The following is a 14489-nucleotide window of genomic DNA, read 5'->3' as shown; positions in this document are numbered from 1 at the left end:
ACTATATGTCATACGCCATTTGAAAGGTCTAATCCTACTGTACATAAAAATGAAAGTTATGTCATGTTTATCACATTACTTTAAAAATACTTAATTAATAATTACTTAAATAAAATATCAGCCCAAGAACAAATCTGTCGGACTTCAGCAACCCATGCTTGCCGTAAAAGGCGACTATGCTTGTCGTAAGAGGCGACTAACAGGATCGGGTGGTCAGGCTCACTGACTTAGTTGATGCATGTCATCATATCTCAGTTGTGGGGATCGATGCTCATGATATCAATCACTGGATTGTCTGGTCCAGACTCGATTATTTACAGACCGCCGTCATATAGCTGGAATATTGCTGAGTGCGGCGTTAAACAACAAACAGATCAAATCAAAAATCTTAATCAACTTTTTATGTCATATTACCCTTTCATCTTTTTACAAGTACAAGCTTATTTGTGTGTGTTTCAGGGTTTACAAGATATGGACGAGAAGCGAATCAACCGCCTCCAGTCAGCTATAGGTCAGAGTGCAGAGGCTGACAGGAATGTCATCCCCATCATCAACACCTGCATCGACGGCATGCAGAAGGCTGCAGCAGCCATAAATGCAAAAGAAGTGAGACTTCAATACAACCATGCACAATGTCTGAATGTAGTGTTGAATATTGCTAGTAGAGAAGAATATGTTTATGCTTACCAGGAAGTAGATGACAGAGTTAGAGTCTTTGTTTGTTTGTTTGTTTGTTTGTTTGTTTGTTTGTTTGTTGTTTAACCCCGCACTCAGCAATACTCCAGTGTATGGCGGCGGTCTGTAAATAATTGAGTCCAGACCAGACAATCACACACACACACACACACACACACACACACACACACACACACACTCACACTCACACACACTTGTACGTCACTATTTAAGTGCTATACTTTTGGACGTGGCGTTTACTCCATTTCATCGGACCTCATCTTATGTTTTCAGGATTCAAAGATGGTTATCGAGAGGCACAAGTCAGGGTTTCAGGTCCCCAGTGACATTCCATTCGAAGATCTGAGCAACATGCAGGCCACCGAAAACTCGAACCACTCCACACCCAAATCAGCGCCTTCAGACATGAAAAATACCTATAAGACATCCACTGTTTCTGGCAAGAGTCGGAAACGAGGGGGAATATTTGGTTTATTTCAGTCATCAAAGGTAGGTCATGTTCAGATTGTTGGTCTCTCTACTAACATATTTGTCATTTTGAATTAGCATATTAACAGGAGTGTGCACTGTTCTTTTAGGAAGCACATGTACTACCAACCGAACATAAGGGAACGATGCATTTTGCTTTGTCTGTCATACAGACCTGAAAACAAATTGATCCCGTACAGCCCATGCTGGTCTGTAACATTTGGCAAGTCTAGATTACTGCAGTTTCTCAAAATGAAGTCCCTGGGCTCCTTTTTGTTGTATTTTATTAAGATGATAATTTATCTGTAAAATATTTTCATTTCAGAGACTAGATGTTAGTCCACATTTTATTGTAATCCTTTAGGTAAACTAGACTCAGAGATTCTTTTAAATGTAATGACTGTGACATCTCATCTCACATGTCTACTGATTTTGCTGGTGTTTTCCAAGCTTTATTTCATGTTGGCTCATCTAGACTTAAAGAAACTTTTGAAGTGAATAGGGCATCCTACATATCTGTTTCAAATCCTGTGTTTGAACCTTTGACCAAAAGACCCACATAATACACTATCCTACCGTTGCCAGCCCCCTTTTATTTCACAGATGTAATTGATCAGTAAGTATTCAGTCTCAAGCTGTGTGTGTGAACTCACAAAATGTTAGCAGGTGGTACACTATGAGGAACTTTAAGAACGCCAAAATATTTCGCCCACTTTATTGTTCCCTTACTCTGTGTTGGTAGTACTGCTAGATTGTAAGATGTGTTTTTGACTATTGTAGGGCGAGGTGTTATTGTCAGTAGATGTGATTTACCAGGGAGGGAATTCGTTCTGTTTACAACGACTCAACGTTTGTCTTACTTTAAAAAAAAGACAAGATGTTTATCCATACTATAGCAAATCTTCTTTATTCCTAATGTTCTTAACTATGTGTAGGCAGCCATATGCCACTAACCCAAGCTAGAGTGTTTGTTGCATTGGCAGATAGGCTAGATTATAATACAGCTTTCACTGTAGAGACTGTGTGGTATGCACTCGGATGTATTTCACAACCTCTTGCATATGGTCATCTGACCTACTGTATCATGTGTAAAGTGAATATTTATCATGCACTTCATTGTACGGTCTATTCTAGGTGTTACTTTTGCAGATTTTTTTAAAAATTTTTTAAAAGGTTTTTATTTAAACATTTGGGGCGTAATGGAGTCATTCCTACAGATATGTTGTGCTCAGTTGTTTTTACCATTATTCCCAATTTGTAATTATAAATATGTGGAATTTCCAAGTTTGTTTTCTAAAGAGGATTTGTCTTCTTAAACATTGACTGAACATTTTTATTAACTGTTGCTGCAGAAATCTCAGGTCTGTTTGATGGCAGTTAGACTAGATGTTGGATGTCAGTGATGCTCCTGTGTTAGATCAGTTGTCAGACATGTTTCATCTTGCCTCATCGTCGGCTTCATTCTTCAAGGGCACATAATGTTCATCACATCAATTCACATGTATTCACATGTATTCTCATGTCTCATGTAGCAGACCTTTCACCGTAGTTCATTTTCATGAATTGCATACATCTTTCCTGACAACTGATTTAACTCAAGAGACGTATTAATGTTATGACGCTTCCAATTTTTCGTCAGGATATATTCTTTTCGATTTGAGTGCTTGGTGTCTGACTGTTGACTCAATTTGTTTGTAGGTTTCTCTTCAATGTATTTGTGTGAGTGTTAACAACCAACAGAATTTCTCGGGAGAATTTTGTACCAAAGTTTTATTTTCTAGCCAGCCGTTATTATTTGTTTTTCCTCATGTTAAAGATCATTGGATTATTGGTATGTAAAGAATGCAGTCCTGTTTTCCATCCTGCATTATAGTTTCCCCTGAGTTTCCTGTCTAGTACCCAGTCCTATGTTTTCAGCATGGCATGAGTAGGTGTGTGAGTAGTTGTGCTGCAAGCAGTTTGACAGCGTCGGCCAGATGGGGAGGACACCTTGTGTTCCATGTAGTTTTGTAGCATCCGAATAATGTCACATTACTTTAATTTTATGAATGTGTTTTTAAAAGCTATATGGAAAGATAGCTGAGGTAAGTGTATCTCTGTGCTGCCTTGATATTGACATGTCGCTATGCACAGCTACGGGCTGTCCCATCATGTTTACCTAATAGATTCCCGATTTGGAACATCCGCACTAACAACCCTGCCGTATGTACATGAATCATAACCCCATGAAGACCACAAGACAATTTGCTTCCTAATAGATTTGCCTTCAAATATGTGTACATCTATTTTCCATCATGCAGCTTTCCATGTACTTACCGGGTATGGATCCTCGAAAAGGTACAGATTTATGGCTGTCATCGTTGACAGCTATTGCAGATAAAAAATCTTTACCAGTCCGATTTCCAACTCGATAAGTAAATATATTGTTGCTCCATCTACAATATAAGTACTTGTATGTGAAGACGAGTGTCTCATGAAGTAAATCATGTTGCATTTGTCGTTAGATGATGACGCTGGCACTTTGCTGAAGCCTATAAAGTACGATGCACATTTGGATCGGGAATCTATTAGGAAAACACTGGCACAGTCAGCAGCTCCGTGTAGCAACAAGTCCAAATCTAAATTGTTTTAAGGGGGCAGCACTGAGATAGGGTTACTACAGCGATATGGTAAACCACAGGTAATAAGTCAACAATTAAAGTTCTGAAATGGAGCCCTTTTATGAAGTCAATAAGTCCATGGAACACTAGAGGTAGCTGCTGATCATGGCATAATGCTGGGTATCTTTGTCAAGGTGCATGGTCAGATTGCTTCCAGGTATTGTTTTGTTAATTTTGTTCTTTTGTGCGTCACTGTTTACATTGCTTTTTTCCAGGACAAAGATTTATTACTATAGAATTTTACATTCCTCATTTGTTTGGAACTATGACGAACTGAGGTGATGGTGGGCACAGTTTTATTAGAAACCTCACCTTCTTCAGCACGTTTTCCAGGCCTACTTGGAATCAAGTTGGATGATTTCATCAACACCCAGAAAGTATCTCGATGCGTTAATTATTATTTGACTTGGTGAAAAAATTCAAAATTAATCCATCTTCTTTAACGATAATGTATCCCAACTTGGTACAATGTGCGTACATGTTTCTATGAATTGCAACTTCGGTCTGATATGAAGAGTGGTTGGTTTTAGTTTGGGTAGCTTCATACAGAGAGAGTTGAATCCATATAAGCATAGAGCGCTAGAGATGCTCATCCAAGCTAGATACTTTGGAACTGAAGGCTATGTGTGTATTTATTTTGTTTCTAGCTGTTATCGCAGTTACCCACAATCTCTACCACGGTAAATATGTCGCCCACCTCGTATGTCTGTGTCACTGTCCGTCGTCCGTCAGTCTCTCTCACTGGATCTACTGCACTATGTCATAGACAGACCATGCATTACAGCCACAGACAATCACTCTACACAGTACTCCTATGTTTGCTCTCAGAAACTAGGTGTTCCTATGTTGGAATGCAGGAAATACGTTCCCTTTAAATTCTGAATTTCTTGTCTTTAAAAAGTTATAATTTAGATTTCAAGTTGAAAAATAGCTATCCAAAGTTTCATAAGTATCATCCAAATTCACAAAAACATCACTTCTGATAAAGTTAAGATGTCACCATGACAACCTGTCATGTTTAAGTGTGATAACTGTTCGTTCTGATAGGACAGTGTCCACTTTCTTAGCAACCCACATCTTTTTTTAAACCAATTTCTAAAACGTAATCCCTGTGCCCTGTAACAAACAACTTTTACACCATTTCGAAATTATTATTTTTTATATCCCAGTAACATTTTGCATATATTTAATACTAACATAGCTTAAAGTATGGAATATATTGCAATCACATCACAGATGTATGCAACTTGTCACAGATGTATGCAATGTGTCACATATGTATGCTATGTGTCACACATGTACCCAGTGTATATGAAGGTTAGATCCAGGTATGCCGTGTCTATGATATCTTGTAGCATCCAGACCCAGGTGTCAGAACAGGCTGAGTAGATGATCATATCAGAATATGGCATTTCAGAAAACATCCCCTCCTCCCCTGAATCCCAAATCCCCTCTCATTTTTCAGTCGGTCTCATTTGTTCACCCCTGAATCCGAAAGACTACTTAACACAATTCTTAATATTCACTCTACGAAGGCAGAATCCAGATCGCAGACGAAAAACTTTCAAACTCATTCCTAGCTCATGAAAGGGTATGATTTGAAATTGAATGACTGAGAAAAATATTTTAAAAATAGAATACATACCGGTAAAGGGAATTATTATGTACGTTATATTTTGTTAAATGTTGAATATACGTACCAAATAGATTTTATTTGCGTCCCAAATTCCCTTTAAATAGACCCTTGAATCCCATGTACAAAAGGACGTCTCTTTCTTGACTCCATTATATTGCTAGCATTATTGGTATTCATTATGGAGCTGTCAATCCTGGCCTGGGCAGATATGGTTTGATATGATGATCTACTGAGCCTGCATCTTACTCAGTTCCTAGAGTTAGCAGATGCAACACACTGTGACAGTTTATTTGGTCATGTCTAGGATTAGTGTAGTCAGTTGTATACACAGTGTTAAACTAGTTAATGAAATGTCATAACTACAGCCTGTTAGTTGTCACTGTGTGGCAAATCTGCTCCACAATGTTTTCTGTTGCCTGTTTTACAAAGCAAATGTCGGAAATTGCACAATGGGCTTTTTCCTGTTTAACGAATACAAGAATTCATTTTTTTTGAGAGCTCTGTGAAGTAAGAATTGTGTTTGCATCCTTTTACTCAGGAAGGAACAAATTGTATTTCCTCTGAATGTGTATAGCATGATGACATTTGCTTTGAAAAATGGCAGCAGAATGACAAGTAATATGATTCCAACTGGGTTAGCCATAGACTTCTGGATCTGTGGTATATACTGTGAATCTACCACCCTGTCTGGTGTATATATACAAGGGGAAATAATTCATCACACTCTGGCTTCTGAGCAAACAGTCAGGACTGTTGAATCTGTCATCCAGAAATATTTGAAACATGTTCTCAAACAGAAGATTGCACCTCCAACAAATTTCTTTTATCAGTGAAGATAGATGACAGTTTCTTTTCACATAGTTGTCAAGATCCGATGTTTATCAAACATGTAGTGCTATCAAATACGCAAACAACAATGTTTGGCATGGGGCATCTTTGCAGAAGAGTCCCAAGGAAATACATTTATGTTGCAACTGTTTAAAGTGCATGGAATACAATCAAAATTAATCCGGACAGGTGAGTTATGTAGACTTGTGATGCTGTATCTTGTTTGAAAACAGGATTTTCAGAGAGGAACAAATCTGATATAGGTTGAAAAAACAGCTTCAGCATCTGATTTTCACTTGTGGGCTATTGTTTAAGAACATATTTCTCCCTTGTACAACACCAGATGGGGATATAAAACGTGGGATGGTCTGGGAAATTTTCTTAATCATTGTCAAAGAGCACTTTAACAAACAGCACAGCATAATGATTGGGAAAGTTTCACAGAGGGCATGCCCAGGTTACAAGTTTACAACTTGTAGTCCTAGATGTACTTCCTTCAGTATGTAACCATGGTAACTGTCTTAGAGAACATGTAGCGACTCTGTGATGTCATCAAGAAAGATGCATGTCTATCTATTGTATATAACAGGAAATTGTTCCATCAAAGCAGTGTTGGTACAGAAATATGGATATCTATCTATGGAGAGAAATATTCGAGAAAGTTAACTCAAATTTGCTACGTAGTGTGACCGTGTCTAAATCTTCATCTCTTTAGATGATACGTCCATTGTCACAAGCAACCAGCCTGAGCACCATGTTTTATATAATTATCTCCCCTAACTTTTGAAAAAGATAGATGCAACTATACTTTTTTTAGAAACAAGGAAGAAAAGCAAACAAACCGTCCCATTTAGTTCCATCTCCAACACTGTTTTGTGAGTTATTAACCAAATGATTTCTGTTGTACTTAACTACCATGATGACCTTGACCTTTGGATGTTGGTGGCCGGGAACTCTAATTTCCATCAGTGTTGTTCTAACATGACACTGTTACTAATACAACATGGCTGTGCCCTGGAGGTGCCCAAATGTACGACACCATGTAAAGTTATTTCTTGTGGCTGCGATTTGATTCAGAATTCAACCCTGTCAAGATCCGGGTTAAAATTGGTCTTCAGCAACCCATGCTCGCCGCAAGAGGCCACTATCAGGTTCAGATGGTCAGGCTTGTTGTCTTGGTTGATGTGTCCCATTTGTGTAGATGGATGCTCATGATGTCATGACTGGATTTTCTGGTCCAGACTCTATGAGGTGGAATATTGCTGAGTGTGGGGTTTGACAGCAAGCAAACAAATGACATGTCCACGGAGTGATGTTGAAGTGGATCTCCATTGATACCCATTGATACCCAATGATACCCTCTGACATGTCGGTGGGGATTCCAAGTATCTGATGTTTGTCTTAAGCACTTCTAAACCTGGGATCTTTCTGATACTATGGCTCTAGCTGGCGTGGATAGTTGCTCATACTGTCAACCACTGGTTTTCCTGTGAAATTCAGTTACTGGATGTTGCCATATAGCTGAAATACTTCAGCGAAAAACAACATTCACTCTCTCACTCACTCTGAAATGTGCAAATGCTTCATTAAACTCTAAAGTTTGATGTGAGGTGAAATGGGGTTTAGCGTCGTGTTCAAGATTGTTTTACTTATATCAACGTACATGCATGAGTGTGTATGGCTGCTTGTACTACTAGTCCAGATTAAAACTGGTTTTATAGTGCCCGCCCACTGAGATACCATGCCACAGTATAACATGGATACTCCACTCAGACACAGTGTACAGACTGAGCTGACTAGTCCTTGTTTTATCCCCTTGATGCAGAGAACCAGGCAAGGCAACAACAAGTACCATTTTTGGTATGACATGGCCAAGGACGCAACCATTGACTTTCCATTCTCCAGGCGGACGCTCTGTCCACTAGGCCACGGGGCAGTCATAAAGTCAGAATACAAACCACAGTTGACAAATATTCTTGTGTAAATGTTAATTTGACTTAACATGCAACTATACATTAATGTCAACTGTCCACGAGGATGGATTAATGTCTTGATAACATGGTGCTCTGTAATATGGAAGACTACAGTTTACTTGACAAATAACGAAATCAATTTGTATTACATGAAGTTCAGGCTATGAATTCTAAGCGAGAACAGTATGTGACAACTATTTGGTACGACTTTGTTTACAAGGTGCAATTAGAGTTAGTGAGTATTGTTATTGTGCCAGAAGCTGTAAATCAAGCCATGTGGTCATCGGAGTGTTGCTGCACAATATCAACACTTGACTTCACAAGTAGGCGGGTCAGGTTGACTTCCTCAACCCCGTCCTCACACTGGTGTAAGAGGCTACTTAACATTCCCTGCGTTCTCACCAGTGTTTTCTGCATGTTGTCCATAACAGAACATTACATTGTCCTTAGGCTCGCAGTGGGTTTTTTTTGCCTGGAATTATTTTTTGTTGATTTAATGTGTTACATTTGCAGGATATGCTTTACTTTTCCTAAGCAAGTGTCCAGGTTTGATATTTGATGGACTGAGGCACCATTCAATCAATGCCTGGGATATTTATTTACATTTTTGCTGTGCTCAGTAAATGCTCTTTACGATCTACTGATTAATTTAACTGACCGGTGGAGATCCGGGGTAGAATAGGTCTTCAGCAACCCATTCTTGCCCTAAACGGCAACTATGCTTGTCATAAGAGGTGACTAACGAGATCGGGTGGTCAGGCTCGCTGACTCGGTTGATTGATGTCATCGTATCCAAATTGCATGGATTGATGCTTGTGATATCAATCACTGGATTGTCTGGTCCAGACTTGATTATTTACAGATCGCCGTCATATAGCTGGAATATTGCTGAGTGCGGTCTTAAACAACAAACAGAACAAAAAGATTAATTTAAGTATTTCATCTGATAACATTTTGTAATGAAACAGTATAGACAGCTTAATCGCTGTCTCGTGCTTACAAATGAGTAAGTGGAATACCAAAACGGTTTTAGGTGGTTATAAACAGCAGTGGTAGAAATTGCATGCTGTGGTATGCTTTGGTATTGCATGCGTGCATGTTGAGGGTTATCAGTGGTAGATGCTAGTATGAGGTCCCTTGACCTCGTTGTGGCATTGTCATTAATACAGTCGTCCTTTAGGAATGATGATGGTGATGATGATGTGCGGTCATTTCAGTGACATACAGCCATATCATTGTATATGAATTGTGACCTGCCATGAAATTAACATTGAGTAATTTTGTGTAACATGGCATGATCCCACAGATAAAGAACGCAAATTTAGCAGCTTATTTCGCTTTGCTTAATGATCATGTAGAGTATTGTTATGTGAATGACATGCTTTGTGGTAAATACGAAATGTTTTGTTAGAAACAATTTGTTAAAGATACTTGTGACATATCTGCTTGATGGTGGGCGTTTACATGGATATTGACCAGTTTAGAGTGAGATATGACTGGTTTGATTGTCTTCAGGTGGATGACCCAAAGGAAGACTTCAGTGACCTGCCTCCCAATCAGCGTCGGAAGAAGCTGCAGCAGAAGATTGATGCAATCAAGAAGGAAATGGCCAAAGAACAGGCAGAAAGGTACTCTAGGGTTGTGGGCGGGTGGTATTCCTTGGGGGTAGCACAGACAGAGAGGTACTGTAGGTTTGTGGGAGGGTGGTAGTCCTTGGGGGTAAGACAGGCAGAGAGGAACTGTAGGGTTGTGGTAGTCCTTGGGGGTAAGACAGGCAGAGAGGAACTGTAGGGTTGTGGGAGGGTGGTAGTCCTTGGGGGTAGGACAGGCAGAGAGGAACTGTAGGGTTGTGGGAGGGTGGTAGTCCTTGGAGGTAAGACAGGCAGAGAGGTAATGTAGGGTTGTGGGAGGGTGGTAGTCTATTCCTTGGGGGTAGGACAGACAGAGGTAATGTAGGGTTGTGGGAGGGTGGTAGTCTAGTCCTTGGGGGTAGGACAGACAGAGGTAATGTAGAGTTGTGGGAGGGTTGTAGTCCTTGGGGGTAAGACAGGCAGAGAGGAACTGTAGGGTTGTGGGAGGGTGGTAGTCCTTGGGGGTAGGACAGGCAGAGAGGTAATGTAGGGTTGTGGGAGGGTGGTAGTCTATTCCTTGGGGGTAGGACAGGCAGAGAGGAACTGTAGGGCTGTGGGAGGGTGGTAGTCCTTGGGGGTAGGACAGGCAGAGAGGAACTGTAGGGCTGTGGGAGGGTGGTAGTCCTTGGGGGTAGGACAGACGGAGGTAATGTAGAGTTAAACTGTTACAGGGATAGCTTTGTTTCAACTTGAGATTATATAGGACTTGCTGTTACAGGGATAGCTTTGTTTCAACTTGAGATTATATAGGACTTGCTGTTACAGTGATAGCTCTAATTCAGCTTGAGATTATGTGGGACTTACTGTTGTCTCGAAGTAAAAGCATTGCCCCTGCATGTTCCTTCTTTATTTATCATTTTCGGTTGTGTGGAACCTCAGTATTGACATAGGTCTATCAACTCCAACACAACGGTGTTTGACTGTATACATGGCTTGCTGTTACAGGGAAGGCATGTTGAAGATGAAAGATGTTTATGCAAACAACCCGGCTCTAGGAGATCCAAGTACCTTAGATAAGAAAATAGAAGAAAATGCTCAAAAGATAGATGATCTACGGCAAGATCTGCAAAAGTTTGAGGTGAGTGAAAACACGTTGATGCCATTTAAACAATATGATTCCAAGTACAGACACAGGGGGCAGGTGGACACACAGACACGTCAGTTAGATCACTCTCGTCAATCAGTAGGTCCTGAAACATATAACATTATACTGGAGAGTTCTTAAGGATTGTCCCAACACCTTACTTGCTGTGTCTGACTGCTATAGGTGTTGCCAGTATACCATGATTTGAATTACGTATTTATACTTCCGACAATATGTTTGGAAAATACTGGTGTATATTGGGTTTTCAAAATCATGCATATTTTCATCTTGTTGGCAAAATGTACATCAGTGACAACTCCAGTTGAAATTATGAAATTAGCATCTGATTCCTGTGATCGAAGAAGCAAAATTATTCACCACCAGCCTCCTGTATAGGATCTGTCTATTACGTTTGTGTTGTGGTCAGAGTAACATCCAACAAAATGGTGGACTACTACAAAGTTGTCAAAAAACTGCAGGGGAAGTGTGATGTATGTGACCTTTTTTAGTATTTTGTTACAAATTACAAGTGAAAGAAGGCATGCAATATATTGTGGTATGTATCGCAATACATGAATCATTACTGCAATTTATGGCTATAGAAAAGGCCAATACCCATCACTACTGACTACGTAAATCTACCTACTGTGTTCGTAGAGATGAATTGCTTGCTGAAATTAGTTGTTTGGATAAACAAGTGTCCGTCAATAATGAGTTTCATGTTCAACATTGTCCCTGAATTATTTTCAGGCTATCGAGGTTCCACGAAAGTCAGCATTCAACTTACTAGGTAGTGTGGACATATTGAGTGATGAAATGAGTGTTTGTGTTATGTGTTCCAGAATTATCTAGGTGAGGCTGATGGTAAACATCGGCGCCACAGTACGTCTAACGAGTCGCTGTCCCCAAGTGTGTCAGATGGCAGTACCCCAGCCAGTCAACAGCAGGTCTCCGAGCCAGGAACACCAAACCTGCAGCATAATGTGTATGCGTAAGTATATGCTGTCAGTGTCTGTCACATCATGGTTGTTGTGGGGGCACGGGGTGCCCAGTCGTCTAAGGTGCCGCAGTTTGCCGTGGGTTTGAATCCTGGTTCGCCCTGGTAATGTTTCTAGATTTGTGAGCAGCACACCCGAGCTTGTGGGTTTCACCAAAGTGGTAACTTCTGAGACCTGAATCACTTCGGGCTTTCCTCCTGACTTGAAGTGACATCACAAGTGGAATAAGTGACGTCACGACCGGAACCAATACCGGAAGTGACGTCATAGATGACACCTTTATGACCTTTGAGAGACCGGAAATGACATCTAGAAAGGAAATGAAGTCATTTAGACCCGAAATGACCTGCCTCTGCACATGGAAGAGGTCGTCCAGAGTGCTATTAGGGATACGACTAATGATGTATAGTTGACATTGAGGAGGACTTCTGATGAAAATCTGATTGTTTAGTTTTAGTGTGGTCGCAGCCTGAATACAATATTATGGCAGTGATGTAATAGAGGTAGTATTCCAAGAATTATCAACAATAACAATTGTTTTGATGTTGATGCAAATGTTACTCTGAATATTTGCAATGTTCATTTCACATCCATAGAAAACAAACATCTAGCTGAACCTTACATATGATATGTACCTCTGATATTTATGTTTCTGTGTGGAAACTTCACTGTATCGTAATATGAAACTGCCTCCCACTCACTGCTAACGTCTCATACTGACCTTCTGTTTCAGGCCTATTGATGGAGATGAGGAGGGGGAGGATGAGTTTGAAACGTTTCCTATCATCGGAACCTGTCGGGCATTATATCCTTTTGATGGTGAGTTCTACAACTGTAGCAAAGCCCATGCCAACTTTCATCACAACATCCGTTCCAAAGTAGCTTGATGCTGATTTATCTTTATGTACACGTGTTGACCATGTGTCATTAGACAGCAGAAAACACAGTCCTCCTAAATAAGACCGCCTCCATGGTCTTGTTGAAACAGCATCTGCCTGGAGACGTCATGCCAATAGACGTTAAAAGAAGGTAGTTGTTTTTATCCTGCCTGACACTCAGTAGTTTGGGGACAAGACAAGGACTGGTTGGCTCGGAGTCAGTATACTGTGTCTGAGTGGAGTGTCCATGTTGAACTGCAGCATGGTTTCTCAGTGGGCTAGCACTATAAGACCGGCAATAGTTCGGACTAATACAGGAAGACACGCACACGCATGCACGTCGCTATATAAGTGCAATAGTCTTTAACATGACATTACCCCCATTTCACTTTACATTACCTCTCCCAAATAAACTCACCCTGTTGCTGTGGTTTTCAGGAAGCAGCGAAGGGTCGATCTCCATGCTGGAGAATGAAGAGTTCAACATCATAGAGGCTGACCAGGGCGACGGGTGGACGCGGGTCAAGCGGGACGATACCTCCGAGGGCTTCGTGCCAACATCCTACATAGAGGTCCACCTGTACGATCAGGATCAAGTCTAGCACACCATATAGCATTACTCTAGTTCACAGACCTGAAAGATGTCACTGTCGGTTGTTAAAACGAGATCTCCAGGATGCAAGCTGCTGATTGAGTGTCGTGTTTCATAACCAGGAGAACATTGAGGTGTCTGCAGCGGGCAAATCCCACTAGTGTTTGGAACAGACCGTCTCCATAGTTCCTTCATCAAGCCATGCTAGAAAATGCACCGTCCTGTTTTAACAGACTGAGAGCCGACTTGGAATGTGTGAAAGTACTATCATCAGGTGACAAGGTAACCTAGGTCATCTTTCAGGTGGTCAGTCCACAGCTCCATGCTTGCAATCAGTCAGATGCCTGCGCAGGCCCATCAGGTGATGGAGAAGCCCTAGCTTGCGTTGTCATCGGTTACACAGCTACGTAACATTCACCTTGTGATTGCATCAATTATCAAGCTACATAGATGCATCTTATGACCTTGTACGGGACAGGGTTGCATCAGTTCGTAAGCTAGTAGGATTCACCTTGTGACCTTGTGGGTACCGGAGATGACTGATGATACCTTCCACTGGGCAGTATCTGCCTGAAGCAGCTTCAGCCTCTCCCACTACAGTCCACGGTCCATGATGCTGTGTCACGCCATTGCTGTCCAGTGTCCATCTGCTTCATCTAGTAACTAGGTCAGTCAGATCTATGTAGGGTAGGGTTGATGGTGTCATTACTTCACGCGGTGAGATTACCCATCGGAGTCCAACACTGCATTGAGTTAACCCTGCAACACATCACCCACCCAGCTTCATCAACATCATGTATAACACCTGCTTCAAATGCTGACCGCAACATCATGGACCCTGAGCAAGACCGAAGAAGGATGCGATTTGATATAAATGTGTTCTGTAGTTTTCTAGAAAGAATGTACGTATACAAGAGTCACACAGTTGTCGAGGAAACGTATTGATAATGGACAAAAGAGGATTGAATGAAGACAGTTGCCTCTTGATGTAGATTTGAATGATGGAGTAAGGTTTAATCTTGCTGATGTTTGAAAGGCAGCTCTT

At 40.9% G+C, this 14489-nt stretch overlaps 1 protein-coding gene across 1 annotated transcript in view; it reads left to right on the top strand.

Annotated features, from left to right (window-relative positions):
- Positions 1 to 13454, top strand: part of LOC139458554 (cdc42-interacting protein 4 homolog) — a 29697-nt gene extending 16243 nt beyond the window's left edge. Inside the window, exons 9-15 of the mRNA XM_071239984.1 lie at positions 460 to 606; positions 970 to 1185; positions 9777 to 9889; positions 10838 to 10970; positions 11819 to 11967; positions 12708 to 12793; positions 13291 to 13454. Coding sequence (XP_071096085.1) covers positions 460 to 606; positions 970 to 1185; positions 9777 to 9889; positions 10838 to 10970; positions 11819 to 11967; positions 12708 to 12793; positions 13291 to 13454 — 1008 coding nt within the window. The remainder of the gene's footprint in view (positions 1 to 459; positions 607 to 969; positions 1186 to 9776; positions 9890 to 10837; positions 10971 to 11818; positions 11968 to 12707; positions 12794 to 13290) is intronic.
- The last annotated feature ends 1035 nt before the right edge of the window (positions 13455 to 14489 follow it).

The sequence above is a fragment of the Haliotis cracherodii genome, unplaced genomic scaffold, assembly GCF_022045235.1.
Source record: "Haliotis cracherodii isolate W230 unplaced genomic scaffold, xgHalCrac1.p SCAF_13, whole genome shotgun sequence".
NCBI lineage: Eukaryota > Metazoa > Mollusca > Gastropoda > Lepetellida > Haliotidae > Haliotis > Haliotis cracherodii.
This window is presented reverse-complemented; position numbering and strand designations above follow the sequence as displayed.